We start from the raw sequence: 19548 nt of genomic DNA on the forward strand, positions 1-19548 counted from the left end.
AATTCCTTGTATTTTTTAATCCAATTAAATGTCAGGTTAGCCTCTTTGTATGACAGAAAGTAGATTTTAATAATGGTTGATTAATTCTGGCTGAGGTTTAGTAACGAAAAGACTACAGAAAACCCTGTGAAGAAATGACCATGTCTGTATTCTCTACGTATCGGGAAAGAGAACTAGTGAGACTGCAAAGCAGTCCAGCAAAGCAGTGGGCTTTAGAGGAAAACAACGTGGCTAGTTACTTAAAACTCTACTATAGTCACGTAAGGACAAGAGGCTGTGTTGGTGGACAATTTTAAACATTTTTTTTCTTGGATGAGCTACCTGACTTTAGTCTCAACTTTGGTTGAATGACACAAGTATATGGCAATATACGAGATGCTTTGAGAAGACCAAAACATAGTGTTTAGCTCTGCAGCCTTGTCTTATGTGGAAACAGTGCAGAACTCAGTCACAGCCTGTGAGCAAACAAGCGACTGGATTGAGCTTTTGGTGGTATCAGGCCTCTGAATGCACTGAACTGATTATTTAACCAGCACTGTCTGTGACATACCATTAGCAAGGTGAAGGTGCATATGTAGCAATTTCTCACATTCCCTTAATAGTCTAACACACTTGTTTAAGCATGCAGCTATTTCTTATTACTGCATTTGAAAAAGAGAGGTAGAACTGAACCTTGAGACTGAATCTAAACTAAAAGGGAATGAGAACAAGTAATATTTCAAAAGTGTATTGCAAAATGTTCACAGATCTCTGTAAGTAGACACTTCATTCTTCAGCTACTTCAGCACTTTTGTTATTTCACACAAGAAATACCTTGATTCTGTATGATTGCATACTATATGATATCCGTGTTGGCACTATATGAAAGATTCAAGACACATATTCTCTCTCAAGGTCATGTTTTCAGGCATTATTGTTTTTCATTCCAATTTATTTTTTAAAGGGCTCTCAGTGCTATGAAAAGTGCTTCATTCCTTATAACCTGACTCATTCCAGGAAAATCTGCATGATTTAGGACTGGCAGAGTTTGGCTCAAGTGAGTGACATGCAGCACAGCACTGCTTTTAAAGGCCAGTGCTCAAGGGGCAGTGGCTTCTCTTAAATTCACTCCTTACAGCGAATGAAATAAGGACATTATCTGGGGACAGGGAATAGGAGATCTGCTGCCTCTTCTTTCTTGCTGATGTTCATCAAGCTTAATTTATCATTCTGCTAATCTAATATTGGACAATTGATGGACAAAGACTGGCAACTTTTCTTAGTTCCATGACTGTAATAAAATTATTGCTTCCAGTCTGGGTACTACATGCAGACCTTTCTTTTGCTTCTGAGAACTGGCAAATTCTGAGGAGCAGGCAAAAATATTTATTATTCCTCTAAAAAAATTCTACATTGGGTGGAATTTGACAAGACAATTTTCTATCATTGGGGAGGGATAAAGAGATAGTGCTGGAGGTAAGCTATTAACATTTCTTAGATCCTGCCATACGTCCATAAGCAGCAACAACATATGTCCAACAAATATATTTTCAAGTTGTTAAGCTAAACTTTCTGTATGCCACCTTAGTGCATATACATATTCACAGCAAAAGCTCATTTATAGGCTTGCCTTAAATAGGCAGCTGGCATTTAAAGTTCATGTAGCTCATTTATTTAGCGCAAGCCAGCTTACACACTCTAACTTGGAAGTCTATATTGAGACATAGCAAAAGCACAGTCAGCAGGTTGAGAAGTGACTATTCCCATCTGTTCACCGGATGTGAGACCACATCTGAAATACTGTGTCCATTTGGGGGCTAGAAAGGCATTGACAGATTGAAATAAGTTCAACAAGGGATCACCAAGATGATGGAGGATGGATCACGCAATAGTCAAAGTGTGGCTGAAGACACTGAATTTAGCCTCAGAGAAGGTTAAAGGGAAATGCTGCTGTCCACAACAGGAGAAACATAGGGGTAAGATAATAGGCATTTGATTAAAGAGGGAATATGGTAAACTGAATTAGTACAAGGAAATTCAGTGTCACTGCAAGGGTTCTAAAATCCTGGGATGTAGTGTCCAGTGAACATAGAATCTCTCACTTCAGAGATACTCAAAACTCTCATGGACATAGCCTGGGGTAACTTGCAGCATCTAGACTTGCTTTGAGCATGAGGTTGAATAAGAAGTCTTGTAAAGATTCCATCCAACCAAATGATACTGTGATTCAGTGACTGATGCCTTGTCATGGTTTATGGATGGCAGTTTAAGTGCACACAAAGAAAAGTATTCACAGTTGCTTTACAGTCAGCAGCACATTTCAGATTGAACAGCCCATTTGCTCTTTCACTCTATACCCTTGATATTAGTGTTTCCATGGGCTTTTAGTTCAAAGTGGAGTTTATGGAGTCCTTCACAGACACTTTTTATGAGCAATAAAAAACCCAAACTTGTTTATTGGAATTGCATTTCCATTGAGCATTTCAGTTGTGACTGAACACAGAATCACTACCTAACATCAATAACACCTTCTCTCCTTTGTGTGAGAAGCCAGTGCTGTTGGCTCAACAGCTTCTAGGAACTTGCACATCTTCTTAACTTTCTGCAGGAGTTTGGAAATAAAATTAAGGAACAAATTTTCCTTAGCTATGGGATCCTCAGATGATTTGATCTGGAGAGACTGTAAAGATTTGCAGCATATCACTACGCACTCTGAGACATTAGGAGCAGCATAAATACATCTTAAGCTAGACGGAGTGTGCCAAGTACAGCACAATAGTAACACCCCTGCTGGCTATTTGTAAAAGAAGGAAAGGGAAGAACTGCAGGCTGTAACACCATGTATTGTACAAGAGCTCTAATTAGTACAACTCGTGGCATGGATTTATGTCCGCTGGTAAACAAACAGGCAAAAAAAGTATTTGATTAAATTGAGTTGGGAAATGAAATAAACAGGAATAGGATAATTGAAACTTCCAGCTTCTAATTTAGTCATCAAAGAAATCTATTTCGCAAAAACCTAGGAGCATTCCATTTATAGTCTCAGAAGTGCTGAAGGACTAAGAGCAAGGCTCTTCGTAGAGAGATTGCCTGAATTAGTAAAGATCTAAGGCAATTCTCGAGACATGTTTTTAATTAAAAAACCCCACATATATTGCAAGTTATTCCTTGAAACTCCATTCACACTCTATCCTATGATAAGAGCATAATATTGGGCTATAACCAAAGCAAGCAGCAATACCTTTTACGGAGGAAGTGATTTTGTTTACAAGCTCTTTTGGATGGAGTACAGAAGAGGAAGGATGAGGTTGCTGATCCATAAACTACCCAAAATATTAATGCAAATTTACATAAGTGATATGAAGCAAAGGCGCATCCTTCTTCAAGGTAGCAGCTCCTCTAACGTTTGGGATAAGAACTGTCCAACCATCAGTGCTGTAGCCAAAGAGTAAGCAAAGCATCCCGATTCTTCTTGGAGAGCAGTAACTAGGGCCGAAGAACAGGGCAGTGAACCAAGGTCTCCACTATCCACTGAGACAACACTCCGTTGAACCTCGGAATTTATGCCTAGAAGAATGACATCAGGCACACAGCAAAATGCTAAGCAGAAACTATCGATGGGTTTAACGAAGCTAGACTCTACTAGAAAGGCAGCACTGCTGCCTGGAGATGATCCTCGGTGAATCTGTCTGGCAAAAGAGATGTTTTGAAAGGTTACCGAATATAGAGCCAACTAAATAGCAGCTGTTGCCTTTACCTTTGCAGCAGTAATTAAATATGCAATCTTTTATTTTGCTCGTGACAGAATGTGCAAATGCTCTACTCGTCCTTTCATCTCTCTGGCAGCATCCCCAGCTTCCTATGAGGAACAGAAAATATTTGCGAGCTGGGGTGCTTGCAACTTAGGATTTCAGCAGCTGTTTGGACCAAAGGCGTCGCCTTTACTCCAAGAGGTAGACTGGGGACAGGGAAAACCAGAAGACAGGCTCAGGCGTGAGGGGCGTACACCAGCTCGGACCTGGCATAATCTCCTGTACCCCTCTTTTCACGCCGGCAGTGCTTCCGCTGTTGCCTCCTGAGCCGCAGCTGACACTGCGTCCCGCAGCCCTCTTTCCGCGCCCGGCGCCCAGCGGGCGGAGCCGCGTCCCCCCTTCTCGCCCGTCCGTCCGCCGTTGCGGCTGCGGCGCCAGCCTCCCGCCCCGCCCGAGCCCTTCCGCGGGCGGCGGGGCCGGGTCACTCCGTCCCGCCCCGTCTCGTCCCTCCCCACCAGCATGCAGTGGCCGTCGCCGCCTCCAAACTTTCGACGGACCGCGGCGTGCGGCGCCGCTGCCCCATAGCCAGATCGGAAAGAGCCGCCCCGGTGAGTGTGCGAGGGGAGGGCGGCGGCAGGGATGCTGAGGGATCGGTGCCGTGCCGGGGGAGGCGGGAGTAGCTGCTGCTCTGCTGGGCGAGGGAGCTCGGCTTCCTGCCCTGCTCTGGGAGAGCGGCTCCCGTGGCAGCAGTCGGCGGCGGCCGCTCTAGTAGCCTCCCGGAGCGGGAGGGAGGTGAAAATGGGATGGAGCAAACGGAAGAGCGCGGCTGTCGCGGGGCACGGATGCTGCGGGAGCGGGCGGACAGAGGCGGCACCGAGAGCCGCGCTTGCCGCCACCAGCGCCTCCAGAAACCCCAAACCCTTCACTAGCTCAGGCGTTGCGGACCTGGTGGAAGTGTTGCTTGCTAATGACATCGCGTCTTCTGCCTGTTTAGGGGTCAGAAGCGGTCTGAACTGTCTGTAAACCTTCCTCTGCCGAAAGTTAGGTGCAATTTGATGCCTGCCCCTGAGGGTCTGACTGCTGGGGGGAAAAAATGGGAAAACCCTCTCTGGTGCTGTGCAGTATACAAGGTGTGCAAATAAAAGCTATGAGCTGGAGGGTTTATACCAAAAAGAGCAGAAAGAGTTCCATCAAACAGTATCTGAGTTATCAAATGCCCTTCCCAGCCGAAAGCAGCTGATGCTTTGCCCACTTAACTGTTCCACCGACAATGTCAAACTTGTCCAATGTATTTCACCGCTTGATGACACCCCGACTCATCGCTGCCTGAAACACTAGTCCTCCCTCCTCTCTTCCTTGTCTTTACCCTCTCGACAAGACCAAAACGCCTTTTGCCGGCCCAAACAGGGCGGTTAACAAATAGAAGTAGTAGAACAAAAGAAGGCTGTGATTAAGAAAAAAGAAAAAGTTGGAAATAGATTTCAGTAGAATGACAGGGACTAGAGGAACAACTGGAAGTATTTTAGGGAAGAAAGGGATGTTGCATTCTTTGGCCGAGCTGTGTCTTCCTGCCTGGATTTATGGCAAAGAAGGGAAAAAAACCCCCAAAAGTGAAATCTGCTTTCTCTCTCACCCTTCTACTATAGTGTAAAAGTATGACCTGCTCTTATTTTGCACTGAAGAAAAAAAGAGATTTTACAGCACTCGAAGGTCCTGCAGCCTCACCAAATCTCTAATAAAATAATGCAAGCATAATTCTTGGATGTAGGTATGTTGGTTTAAGGAAAAAGCTCAGGAGGGTTTTATACTTCAGCATAACCTTGGCTGTGCAAAGTGCGGTGGGTCATGCCCGTTTTTAACCTGGTGGACTAAAGGAGTATTGATGAGGAATCCCTTCCTGCCAGCCATGCTTCAGGTAGTTCTTGATAACTGATTATATTACCAAGATCTGCAGTGTAAGCGTGTGTGCACAGCTGGCACACCATGGCTGGGTGTCTTGCGGTGTTTCACGTGTCGGGCTGGAACTGCTAATTGTACAGTAAATATACACACTGAATGGTGTATCGTAATTGTAACCAGTTGAGTCGGGGGGGGGGAAATACATTTTGGTTAATCACAGAATGTTAGGGGTTGGAAGAGACCTCGGAAAGATTGTCCAGTCCAGCCCCCCCTGGCAGTGCAATCTTTTTTTCCTTTCCTTTTTTTTTTACAGTCCAGCTTTCATTTTTATTACTTTTTAAAATCCTCCTCCCCTATCTCCTTCCTTTCCTCTCAGTCTTCCTCTTTGCCTCCATCTTCCTCCTTTGCTCTCCATCTCCTTCCTTTTCCCTCATCTTCCTCATTTCATCTCCATCTCCCTCCTTTCAGCACCACCTCCCCTTTTCCACCACACCTGCCCCTTCCCCACCCCACACTGCATTTCCCCCAAACCCAGAGCACCTGGGCTCTATTGGAGTCTCCTCCCACCCCAGGTGTGATCACTTTGCCCTCCCTGCCTGCTCCCCTTTATAATCTGCCCCAGGAAAGGCAGAAGCCCTAAGCTGTGCCCAACTGGGCAGAGGGATCCTCCTCATGTCATCACTGGTGAGTACCCATGGTGTGCACCAGGGTGAATGGGAGTGGGATCTAAAAAGGCCGGGGGGCCTGGTGGCCCCCCGGCTAGACAGGAATAGGCTTGATGATCATTCTGATATCACTCGTGGGTGCTGGCTGGGCCCCCTTAGCCTGAGCTCCTCTGTGTTTAGCTGCTTCTTTCTGCTCACTTATGATGAACTTAATCACTTGGCTGAACTGGAAGCTCATGGGGGAGTAGTATTTTATTGTCATAGAATTGTTTTGGTTGGAAAAACCCTTTAAGATCATCAAAGCTAAGCTTCAACCCAGCACCACCACGGCTGTTAAACCATGTCCTAAAGTGCCATGGCCACACATTGCTTGAACACCTCCAGGGACAGTGACTCCACCATCTCCCTGGGCAGCCTATTCTATTGCCTGACCACTCTTGCAGTAGAGAAATTGTTGCTCATGTCCAACCTAAATTTCCTCTGGCACAATTTCAGGCCCTTTTTTTCCTTGTTCTATCTTCTGATACTAGGGAGAAGAGACCAACCCTCACCTCATTGCAGCCTCCTTTCAAGGAGTTGAAGTGAGCAATGAGGGCTCCTCAGCTTCCTCTTCTCCAGATTACACACCCTGAGTTCCCTCAGCCACTCCTCACCAGCCCTGTTCTCCAGGCCCCTCACCAGCTTCATTGACTGGACACGCTCCAACCCCTCAATGTCCTCCTTGGCATGAGGGCCTCAAAGCTGAACCCAGGATTTGAAGTGTGGCAGTCAATCTGCTGCTTTTGTAAATAAGTGCTTGCACTAAGAATTTTTGGGGGTATTGTATGGAATGCAAGCAAACACAAAGGACTCAGTCACCTGCTGGTAGACAAGCTTTGTCAGTACAGAAAATTACACCTAAGGGTGACACTGTCAGTTTACAGGGACAGAGTAGGGATGAAAGCTTAACAATGAAGTTTAAAAAGCCATGTGAAACTGAAGGCATTGATAGGTAGACTGACTGTGTAGGCAGATCTGAAATTTGAGCTGTGCTAAGCTATTTGAAACACTCAGTGGCATGCAAGTGACATTTCTTCTCTACTTTTGCTTTCTTTAGGGAAGGCTTAAGTCCTTTAAAAGTCTGAAACAGTTCATAATAGCGACTTGCCATGCTTCTTAAAGAGCTCTTTTCATAAGTAATACATATCTTTCAACAGAGGAAGCTTAATTCCTCATAATTCTCCAGTTTAAGTTCCACCTCTGGCATACCTTTATCGCCCAGTGATTAGATGTCAATTCAATCTGGGCCTGATCCTGCTTCCTTTCAGCTGCTTACTTTCCATCAGAAGGCTACAAATGGTATTACACTGCAGGTGGTTACATGTACTTGCGTTAGAAATGACACACTAATTAGTGTAGACATTCATCATATTCTCTCAACAACACATACATTGTGTCTAAGCAATCCGACTCAGCAGAGATAGGCGAAAGCCACAGGCTCCAGCCTTGCATTGTCTGTATTTGTTACACCATTCTCTAAGGCCATTCCAACCTTCCACTTCATCTCAACTCAGCACTTACTGAGCTGGTGCACTCTTGCCTGTCCAGGGCTTACGTTCCAGTGTATAATATTCAGACATTTCTATAGAATCACTACATATTCATATTACTATTCCCAACACATGGGTGGAGAAGCAGAGTTAGTAACTCAGGCTTGCCTTTTCCCTTTGTGGCGGTTTCTTTGTGTGCTGTCAGTTTCTTAGTGTTTTCCCCAGTCAGGCCACCAAGTCCCCAGGTGCGTGGCGCTCACTTAGCGTGCCACCCGTGGTCTGGGCAGTCTTCATGGCAACATGTGTGTTTTACATAGGAGTGAAGTCCAAGGCAGCAAATAACTGTAGAACATCCATGTATCCAACTGTACAGAAGTCATAGGGCAGCATAGAATTTGGCACAGCCTGTGTAGGGAAGGCAACAAAATGTGATTTTGATACCAGTGTTGAAATTCTTGCTGACATCAGCAGGGGAATGATTTGCTCTTCTCTGTGACTGCAGTCAGAAATGAATCCGTGATTGACAGCCTCCAAGGCACTGTGTTTTCCCAAACGTTACACAGAAAGGAAATGCTACGTGTAACTGACTTCTGCTTCTTGAGTCAGTTTCAGCATGAAAAGGTTACAGAGCCACTTTAGAGAAACACTAGTATTTCAGTTCTTTCAGACTGGTATTTTTGATTGCCTTGTGGCACACACTGTTCTAAAAGAAAGTTTCTTAAAGAAAGATGTCAACAATTAGTTCTCTGGTATTAAGGAGAGGCACAAACCTGTAAGAATGGAATACCTATTTAAAGGAAACACTTTTCATTAAGGAAAAGCTGGAAGATTAGTATGCTAATAAAGTCTGGATGGTGCCATTCCATGTAGAATTCCCAATGTTATTAATGGAAGTTTTATGCTAAATCAGCAGTAGTTTTAGGTATTGGATTGTGAAGAAGGATGTGCCGCCCAGCAGGATCTTAATCCTCTGCATTTACTTAGGCAACCTTGTCTTTGAAATGCTTTTGAAATCTGTCCCAATTTTCAGCAGGAGTCGTGTTTGAATAATATTGTGGGGTCAGGCTTCAAATATAAGTGCAACAGAATTCAGATGGATCTTCTCTTATTCCTGCGATGTGGAACATGGAAGAGTAAAGAGATGTAACTTTAGCTCATTGCTTTTTGTCTTAGCCCCTGTGTACTGACTTCTCCACATATTCTTGTGCTATTTCCCTTTCAGGGACAGCCCCATTGCTTACGCCAGGCTGCTGCAAGGATGGGACCCCTAGAAGCAGCAGAAGAAAATCAGACAGATGAAATGAAATTGGAGCTGTTCACCAAGCTGTACTTGTCAAGATACACCACACCAGTCAACGAATTGGCTCTGGACCCTAAACCAGAACTGAAAGACAGTACAACACTAGTTGAAGTGCAAATAATTCTGATCTTTGCTTACTGCTCCATCATCCTGCTAGGGGTGATTGGAAACTCTCTTGTGATTCATGTGGTCATCAAGTTCAAAAGCATGCGCACAGTGACTAACTTCTTTATTGCCAACCTGGCTGTGGCTGACCTGATGGTGAATACATTATGTCTACCCTTCACTTTGGTTTACACACTGCTGGGAGAATGGAAGCTGGGCTCAGTCTTGTGCCACCTGGTGCCTTATGCCCAGGCTCTTGCTGTGCACGTGTCTACTGTTACTTTGACTGTGATTGCTTTGGATCGGCATCGCTGCATCGTCTACCACTTGGAAAGCAAAATCTCTAAGCGAATCAGCTTCCTGATTATAGGAGTTGCCTGGGCAGTCAGTGCCCTGTTGGCAAGTCCTCTGGCCATCTTCCGTGAGTACTCGCTGATTGAGATCATTCCTGACTTCAAGATTGTGGTCTGCTCTGAGAAGTGGCCAGGGGAGGGACAACTCAACTATGGCACCATCTACAGCATCTCCATGCTCCTTATCCAGTATGTGCTGCCTCTGACCGTCATCTCCTATGCCTACACCCGCATTTGGACCAAGCTCAAAAACCATGTTAGTCCTGGGGCAGGGAACGATCATTACCACCATCGGCGTCGGAAAACCACCAAGATGCTGGTGTGTGTGGTTGTGGTGTTTGCTGTCAGCTGGCTGCCATTTCATACTTTCCAGCTAGTCAGTGACATTGACAGTCAGGTATTAGACCTGAAAGAGTACAAACTCATCTACACAGTGTTTCATGTGATTGCCATGTGCTCAACATTTGCCAACCCTCTTCTCTATGGCTGGATGAATAACAACTACAGGACGGCCTTCCTCACAGCCTTCCAGTGCGAACAGCGGATGGACTCCATCCACCCTGAAGTATCAGCAGCTTTCAAAGCCAGGAAGAAACTAGAAGCAAAAAGGATTCAATTCCCAGGAGACTCTTTCACACAACCTACCAATGTCTAAGATGTCTGAATTTAAAGAAGGAAAGAATATGTTGTGGACAAAGGGATATATCCCTTTTGACCCATGTGTTTTTAATGCACAGTTTTGTTCATAAAAGGTGAAAGAAAAAAGCAGGAAAGTCAGGCAAGGTTGTGTAATTTGGCAGTAGTGGATTGGCATCAGGAGTATGTAACTATACAACTGCTGTCTCTGAGAGGGTAAGAGATGCTTGCATCCCTCCTGTTTATTTCTGAGAAGTCTAAATGACAAAGACAGAGTTTACTGGCTTTGCTATAAGATTTGTGTCACAGCCGATTTTGTAGCACAGGAGCACTGGTGGTGGGAGCAGATAATTTTTACATTGGATGTAGGGATCAGGGAGAGCAGAGATCTGCCAGGACAATGAAGCTTGTGGGAGGAGAATGGGTTGTACTGGTTAAAACTCAGACTTTTCAACCCCCTTCTTTCCCACAGACTTCTTTTTGTGAAGACAAGAGAATTAATAAGAGAAATATGTTAATGGGTTTTGGTTTGTACTGAAATACTTAAACCCAAAGTATTTGAAATAAAGTAGGGAAACCTTCCCCCAAAACTACCCAAAATTTCACCCAAATGTGGAGAAAGGCCAAGTTTCTATGTAAAATGAAATGTGTGGGTTGATCAATAAAATGTGGTAAAAAATCAGCTCTTAAGAACTGGCTGTGGTTATGCTGATGAGAAAATCACAAGCCTGTGACCTGATCAGTCATTCCCTGCAGATCCTTACCTTTCATTCTGCACTGGGGACAGCTCACAAGTGCAGTGCTTTGAAGCGGCATTTGAGGGCAGGGGATGCAGGCTTAGGTCTTTAGCAAGCCTTTCATAAACTGCCAATATTTCAATTTTCAGGACCTGCTTAAATGTCTAATGTGTTATTAGCTCCACAGGTTTTGAATTGTTGCTGCTTTCTCCATGGATAATAAAACAGCAGATAATTTTGATCCTCTGAAAAGGCTGCTAAATGGTAATGTGCTTTTCGTTGTTGTGGTTTTATGTCACGCACTCATCTCGTCTTGGAGCTTTTCCCATCTTTAGCCTTTGAAAAAATTAAGACCATCTGAATGACTGTAACCTAATAACAGTATGCTAGGTTTATGTGATAACTTATCAGTTATTCTGCATGCTGTAGTTAATAGTTAAGTTCCTTTTTTTTGCTCAGGTATGAAATTTTAATCTGTTTACTGTGTTGTACACAGCAATGTTCAACTCTTCTGTGTCTTTAGCCTCTTTGAACTTGTTAAAGAGACTAAGAAAATTTCAACCCGTGTTTATTCCAAGCTGTCCTGTTGCTTATCTAGAATAAAAATAAGCATGGTACTTTCCCTTGGAGTCACTTTATACAAATACATTTCATCTGCCTCATTTTTTTTCCTTTTCCATTTTTCATTGTTCCTAAATTTTTTTTTCTCTCTTAAAAATTAAAAGAAAAAAAAACCACCAAAGCAACAAAACTCCAGTACCGAAGTGTTACCAGATTTTTTTTTATCCAGTGGGGAAATTAATCTTTGTGCATGCATTATTTGACACCATCCTTTAAATAGCCACGAAATCATTTGGACTTGGATTTTCCTGAATAGAGAGGAGAGATCTAGAGAGTTAGCTAGTGTTTAAGCAAGTAGGGAAAAAAGTATCCATCATTCTTAAATAGTGTTACAAAAATAGATTCTCAGCCATGTGGAGAGCATGATATTGGCCACAAGTTATTTTTGTCTGACTACTAATAATATTTAAAACATAAGCACAGAACTGTTAGGGCAAGGAAGGATTACAGAATTGTGCAATTATTATGGACATCAATCACCTCTATCAGTTACAGTTGACTCCGAGTCCTTAGTCAAGAGTATTATTGCCATAAATAGCCTCCTTTATTTAAAAAGCAGATGGTTTAGAACTTCTATTTCAACTCCTTTAAGCCAGTTAGAGTGTGATATATAGACACTTTTGAAGTAACCATGACTGTGTGCTAAAACTAAGATTACTGGGCTAATTCTCCTTAATTTTAAGTCTGCTTTATGTCATACTGTCTAAGAGTGATCAATTACAAACTCTCTCTTTGTTTTACTGCTCCTGAGTATTTTCTGCAGCCACCATGTTGAACCCAAGTGAATGCACTGTCTTATTGTGCATTGCTGCTGTGTGGAGGTGGTGTCTGGATCAGTACCCACTTCAGAGTCACAAACCTCTGTGCAATGTCCCACTGCAGGGTGTGGATTTTCCTGCTGCCACCTGAAGACAGGATATGGAAGCAGCAGCATGAACAACCTGCTTAGCTAGCTCCTGGGACTTGAATTCTGAACAAACACAGCTATGCACTTTAGTATCCCTTAATGCTGTAGGAAAACTAGGTGCTTTTCTTACCAAAAGCACTGAAGTAGCAACAGCCTTCAGATTTGCCCCAAGTCTCAGCTGTCACAAGAATGTGGAAGCAACGGGCTTTGTCCCCATTTCTCCTAAAGGAAAGTGAACCTATAAGCAGGCTCTAACTAGTGAACTGAGCAGCCCTCAGGGGAGCCTCTGTGCTGCCTGAAATAGGAACCGGAATCCAGGTCTCCTCATTCACTGGTTAGTGCTTTAATCAGTTTTTTGGAGAAGTGTTCTATTCTCTTTTTCCTTTGAATAACTGCAAGTTTTGTACGAAGCCAAGGGATGCCAGCAGCAACCCTCATTGAAGAATCTGCAGGGATGTGCTGATTCAGGACAAGAATTTGAACAAACACACCTCAATGTATGTCAGAGCTGTGCAAATGCTGTTTGATAAGGTTAAGTTTATTGACAGTCATTGTTGTCATGACTGTGTCTTGTATAAAATGTCTGATGGACATACATACACTTCCAAAATACTGATTACAAGTTAGATAACACTACCAGTAGTAACAAAAGAAAATATTACCTCCATTTTATCTGTCAGACCACAAAAGAACCACAGATTAGCATAATCCATTTTCTCACTTCCTACTTTCCAAACCCCTTTAGGGTTTTTCCTTATATTAATCCAGATAATGACCATAAAAGATTAATTTTGTCTTTGAATCCCTGAGTTATTTACCCGCTTCTGTCATTGTAAATGCCACTCCACAATAAAGGATCTGCTTTGTGCCGGGTTCCTTGCCCTAAGAAGCTAGGAGGTTTATGTAAACCTATGCAAGGTTAGTGTTACTGAAAAGTCACGTTTTTAATCTACTGCAGTATAAATGCTTATTTGTGCAACTGGCAGTGATTTTCATACCTCAACTAAAGAAAAAAATGAAAAGAAAATTAACACAAGAATGGTAAGAAAGTCTGAACTGCTGAAATGGGAGAAATAAGTCAGAGGATGAGTGGCTACCTGAGGAAGCATGAAAGAGAGCACAAGAGTGGGCCTAGTAAGAATGTGATTGATTTATAGACTTTGCTTCTTCCCTTGGACTGAGCAGTGAGAGAAACATGTTCAAGTTAAACCAAGGCAAATAAAGACACAGATCAATTGTATGCATGAAGAAGAGTGTTGCCCAGGGAAACTGAGGACCTTTGAGAAGAAATCATAGAATCCTTCATAGAATCAACCAGGTTGGAAGAGACCTCCAAGATCATCCAGTCCAACCTATCACCCAGCCCTATCCAATCAACTAGACCATGGCACTAAGTGCCTCATCCAGTCTTTTCTTGAAGACCCTCAGGGACGGTGCCTCCACCACCTCCCTGGGCAGCCCATTCCAATGGGAAATCACTCTCTCTGTGAAGAACTTCTTCCTAATATCCAGCCTATACCTACTCTGGCACAACTTGAGACCGTTCCCTCAGTCATTTGATCCTTAAAATTCACATTGTATTCTCCAGCAAATGAGGCTGTGTGAATACATTATTTCACCGAAACACAAGGTAGGAAACAGTTCTGTACTGATAATGTGTCAGAACCAATGGACCTGTTATTGATTCTGCTCAGTACGTGGAGTGCATAACACATATGTATGTCTCATAAGCTCATTCCAGATGGGATACATGAAAAAAAATTGCTACTTGGGTTAAAATCATTCACCTATCAGACTTCACTGAGCTCATCTTGAAGGGAAAGAGCTTCAATCTATAAAACTTAGATAAGTAATTTCACAGTCTTTAATGATGGCGTCACCATTTTTATATATGTGTGTGTCTCTATATATATATTTGATACTGCATAAGAGAACTAGGCTGCAGTTTGCCTCTTGGATCCAGAGCTGAATTTGCACACCTGGAATTTATATGAAATAGACTTTTGTTTGTACACTTCACAACTCTTGTAATCTTAACCCTGCTATACAGGGGTTTTTGACATTAGAATATTTGCTTACACATCTGTGATGCCAAACTATTTCTATTCCTTTAAGGTTGCACAGAAAAGTACAAGTCTAAGATAACTGTCTTATTTACTGTTATCCTCTAAAATTAGAATAGAATAGAATCAACCAGGTTGGAAGGGACCTTCCAGATTATTCAGTCCAACCTATCACTCAGCCCTGTCCAGTCAACTAGACCGTGGCGCTAAGTGCCTCATCCAGGCTTTTTTTGAACACCTCCAGGGATGTTGACTCCACCACCTCCAGGGCAGCCTGTTCCAGTGGCAGTTATGGCAAATGGCATTATGGCTGTCTGTATTCAGTTAGATATTAAAATCTGGTGGTAGCGCTGTGACTTAAATTCAAGCAAGCTGATGCAACAGCTAGCCTTGCTCTCATTGCACAATGGCTCAGTACAAGCCCACCTTAGCAGAGCATGGCCACACTTACACAGCCATTTCCCACTGAAACAAACCTGAAAATAGGATCTGAGGTAGAGAAATACTTCCCCAGAGGGTTAAGGGAATCAGTTTTTCAGTGCTTCATATCTCTGTTTATACTGCTGTGAGGACAACACACATTGCATTTGGCAGTGTTTCATCCCAGTGGATTACTCCACAGCGTAATCACGTAAGTGCTACAAGTCTGCTGCCTCTCAAGTTCAGTGCAGTTCAGCTTGCAGAGCTTTGAGACAGCTGACATTAAGTGTCCGCAGATGCCCTATTAGTTGGTGCATGGAAGCTATTTATTGGCACAGGGAGAACTAAGAATAGCTGTAGGTAAGTCTGGGCTGATGACACTGTGGTCATGGCAGACTTCCCCTCAGGGTGGCTCTTCCTGTGTGCCTTAGTGCTAAACTGAGGTTTAATCCGATACTTCTTTCTGTTTGTAGTACTGACATGCCCCAAGGCATCAAAATTTGGTTGCCACTTTGTAGTAATACATGAAACAAGTGCTTGTAGACTACACCACTTCATTGGCCCATTTCTTCCCTGCACCACCGTCAGCTGTGTTGCTCATACCAGAACTGAGTTGACAGGAAGATCGGCCTGGAAGAATACTTCACATGTAAGAAGTGATCATGTTCTTATGCTTAGAGTACAAGAACTGGAATGACAGCACACTGGCCAAAGGTGATGTTGCCAAAATCTAAATACTGTAAAAGAGAACTGGATGCAACCGTGGTGGGGTGGGAGTGTGCAGCAGCATGACCTCTCCTCTGTCAGTGCAGCATGGAATGGGCTGCCCAGGGAGGTGGTAGAGTCACCGTCCCTGGAGGTGTTCAAGAAAAGATTGGCTGAGTCACTTAGTGCCATGGTCTAGTTGACTGGATAGGGTTGGATGCTAGGTTGGACTGGATGATCTTGGAGGTCTCTTCCAACCTGGTTGATTCTATGATTGGGGGGGTGGGGATGGGACAGAACAAACCTCCCCAGAAGAGCTGCCCCAGTTTAAAATGCAGTGCTCCACAGTCAAGTTTCTCCTTAGGACTGAACTCCTTGTCAGGAACAGGTGATTTCTCCACCTCATACAGCAACTGGAACATCTTGAAGAATTCCTCACTTTTGCATAAAAATACTATGATACAAAAAGCATCATTTGCTACAAAACCTAATCATAATTATCTCAAATAAAGGAGCTAATGATTTCCTTGCATCTGATGGTGGACTCTTGGAAACTGTAAAAGACCAATTACAAACAGAGGAACATTGCTTGAGCTTGGACATCTACCCCTGCACACACTGAACTACACTGGAGTTTCTTGTGTTTGCAATGCGTTCTTGAGGTTTAAAGCAATATAGCTGCTAGCTGATTGTTTTGAAATTAGACCATAAAGCAGGTCTGTAAAAATAAAGCTTTGTGAATATAACACTGAGAAAACAGCATCTTTTTTTTTTTGCAAGATGCAAGCATATTTCATGGCTAGGATTGTAAAGGTGCCTGATCATTAAAAATGAAGATTGGAGAATTTTTTTTAGTGAAAACATTATTTTTGCCTTATCCAATTGCTTAGGATTTTTCCCCCCCAGACAAATTCAGCAACAAGTGTAACTCCAAATAAATTGCTCTATTAAATGTTTTCTAGCCTTATGAAATGTGCTATTTGTGGAGGCATATCTGATCAAACTTCCAATTTAATTATTGGAATAATACTGGGGGAAACAGCTGAGACCCTTTAAGAAATTACTTCATCAATACTGATTTTAAATGAGCAGGCTCTATTTTACCCCAATCTTCCCCGATTTATTCTTCCAGAGCTATTGAAACCCTTAGCAAAAGAGAAGGAAGATTGCTGTCCTCCTACTAGAGATGGGAAAACCAGGGCACAGGCAAGTAAGAGGCTTGGATGGATGTGGCTGGGTGTCATGTGGTCCACTGCCTGTGGCAGTGCCTGTACGTGGGTGCATCTTGCTGTTCCAGATGGCTGGAGCTGAAGGCTTCCACACTCTCTGTAGAACCAGGCTGGGAGTCCCTCCAATTACTATTGTTTTGTTAAATAAGACAAGAATAGGAAGTGAAGCTGAGCAGTGTGTTGCTGATAGTCCACACCACTGAATTAACGTGCTCCTTGGCACTGTTTTGGACTCTGCCAGCTAGCATTATCCCAGAGAGACTTCATGCACATGCAGAACAGGCTGTCCACAGTAGATCATGTGGCCAAGACTGATATGGCTCTCTCTGTCCTCCAGCACTGTCCTGTCATGGACAGTGATAGGAGCTTCAACAGGCACTCAGTGTCAACTCTCAGAGCATATAGCACATCCCAGTGAGTTCATGCCATGAAACCCCTTCACTTCTGGTTTGCAATATGTCTCTCCCTTGGTTCAAAAGTCTTTTGAAGATAAATCTGAGGGATTTATCACACAAGATACAGAGGAAGCATAAGACTAAAAACCAGGATTTGTAGGAGAGCTACTACTGATACACATTATGTGACCACAGAGCCAGAAAAAACAATGCACTGCCACATTTTATTGAGCTATAACTTCTGTGTTTCAATTTCCTTGTCTGATAAAGGAGGTTCTCCATCCATACACAAAGAGTAAGTCAATGTGTAGGCAGCAGGGATTTTCTTGAGTACTGTGCTCAAACACTGACCTGATTTAGTAGTATAGTTGTGTTTGTTCTGAATAGTAAAGGCAATACTAGAATGCTGTCATTCTCTGAAAGAAAAAAAATATGAAGCTCTCAATGTGACTTTGTGGCCAAGAGGGGCAATGGTATCCTGGGGTCTGTTCTTAGAAGAGTGTGGTTAGTAGGTCGAGAGAGGTTCTCCTCCCCCTCTGCTCTGCCCTAGTGAGGCCACTTCTGGAATATTGTGTTCAGTTCTTGGGCTCTCAGTTCAAGAAGGACCTTGGAGGACTGCTTGAAACATTTCAATGCAGAGCCACAAAGATTATTAAGGGAGTGGAACATCTCCCTTATGAAGAAAGGCTGAGGGAGCTGGGGCTCTTCAGCTCAGAGACTGAGAAGGGACCTCATCGATGTTTATAAGTTTGTGAAGGATGAGTGTCAGGAGGATGGAGCCAGGCTCTTCTCAGTGATGTTCAATGACAGGACAAGGGGCAATGGGTGCAAGCTGGAGCATAAGAGGTTCCACATGAACATAAAGAAAAGCTTTTTACTGTGAGAGTAGCATAACACAGGAACAGACTGCTCAGAGAGGTTGTGGAGTCTCCTTTTCTGGAGACATCAAAGATCAGCCTGGACACATTCCTGTGTGACCTACTCTAGGTGGTCCTGCTCTGGCAGGGGGGTTGGACTCAAGGATCTTTTGAGGTCCTTTCCAACTCCTAGCATTCTGTGAATTTTTGTCCTCCTGTCAACATAGCCAGCCAGCATTATTGCTGTTTACTTGCTTTGCACAGCTATTGTAACAGGTATAAACTGTATGTGTGTGTATGTGTGTATGATCTACATTTATTTCTACATCTACCTATATAAAACAAACTGAGGATTCAGTCTCAAAGGGCTTAAAGCCCATGTACTAAGCTTAGAGATCATGGCTACTCACATGATTACTCACAGTAGAGGGACATGGCAACATAAAAAGTCATGGATATTGTACTAGTCAATATTATATGCAGAGAGCCAAGAAACCCAGTTAAATAACATTAATTTCTGCTTCTGCAATTGGGTTGCAATAGTTTATTGTCTCCAATGTAGAGGCCCTACATGAATCATCTCAATCCATGAGGAGTAATGGCAGGGAGAAGCAGAACTAGAGATAAAGGAAAAAGTAGACTATAACAAAGGCAACCACATTGTCTATGATAAGCTTGCTTCCTACAAGGTTGAAAATCCATGGTTAGCTCAGTTAACTGGAATTGAAGGTAGAAAAAGGAAATGAAGAGAGCTCATTACATTTGGGATCCTCATTTTTATTTGCTTGCTTGCTTCTAATAGGAAAGCAAAAGGGCTGCTCTCCAACTCTATGTATAATTGACTACCAAGACATTGATTGAAATAAATAATACTGCCCTGCATAATTGCTATTCAAAAGCTTAAGCCTGAAATACACCCTAGAAGGATGTGTGCAGTTTTAGTAATCCCATTCATCACCCTTTCCTTTTTAGTGCTTGCACCTATGCAATGAATGCTAATTTAAAGTATCAGAAGCAGCTGCCTTTCTGAATCTTAAGTTAGCTGGAAACCCCAGTGGTGTTTTGGCTTATTTTTGACAAATTGCTGTAGTCTCTCATAATCTTTTCTTCTAGTTTAGGCTATAGGGACACACAGTAACATCCTCTAACTGTAATTCTTGTTTATTATTTAGCTATTATTGATAAACTCTTTATAATCTTACACACATGTGCTGCATATGTATGATACAGCTCATTGTTAGCCTATTTTTTGTTCTATAGTAGAATATAGATGTCCCAATCAATTTAAAAAAAACAAAATTAAACCCCCAATCCTTTATTTTTATTGCTTAGTTTGCTACTCTGAGACATAATACAAGTGATGTTAGAAATTTTCTCTCTCTTTTTGAGATTATAT

General features: G+C 42.9%; 1 protein-coding gene across 2 annotated transcripts; it reads left to right on the forward strand.

The window, feature by feature from the left end:
* Positions 1 to 3955: 3955 nt before the first annotated feature.
* On the forward strand, positions 3956 to 11577 carry NPY2R (neuropeptide Y receptor Y2). Of its 2 annotated transcripts, none has more exons than XM_064148697.1 (2): positions 3956 to 4339; positions 9047 to 11577. In XM_064148697.1, exon 2 carries the CDS (start codon positions 9083 to 9085, stop codon positions 10235 to 10237), a length of 1155 nt encoding a protein of 384 aa, XP_064004767.1. In that variant the 5' UTR covers positions 3956 to 4339; positions 9047 to 9082; the 3' UTR covers positions 10238 to 11577. The 2 variants fall into 2 exon arrangements, with proteins under 2 accessions (XP_064004767.1, XP_064004766.1); XM_064148696.1 differs by lacking the exon at positions 3956 to 4339 and adding an exon at positions 6257 to 6314.
* Positions 11578 to 19548: the final 7971 nt, after the last annotated feature.

The sequence above is a fragment of the Pogoniulus pusillus genome, chromosome 9 (assembly GCF_015220805.1).
Source record: "Pogoniulus pusillus isolate bPogPus1 chromosome 9, bPogPus1.pri, whole genome shotgun sequence".
Classification (NCBI taxonomy): Eukaryota; Metazoa; Chordata; class Aves; order Piciformes; family Lybiidae; genus Pogoniulus; species Pogoniulus pusillus.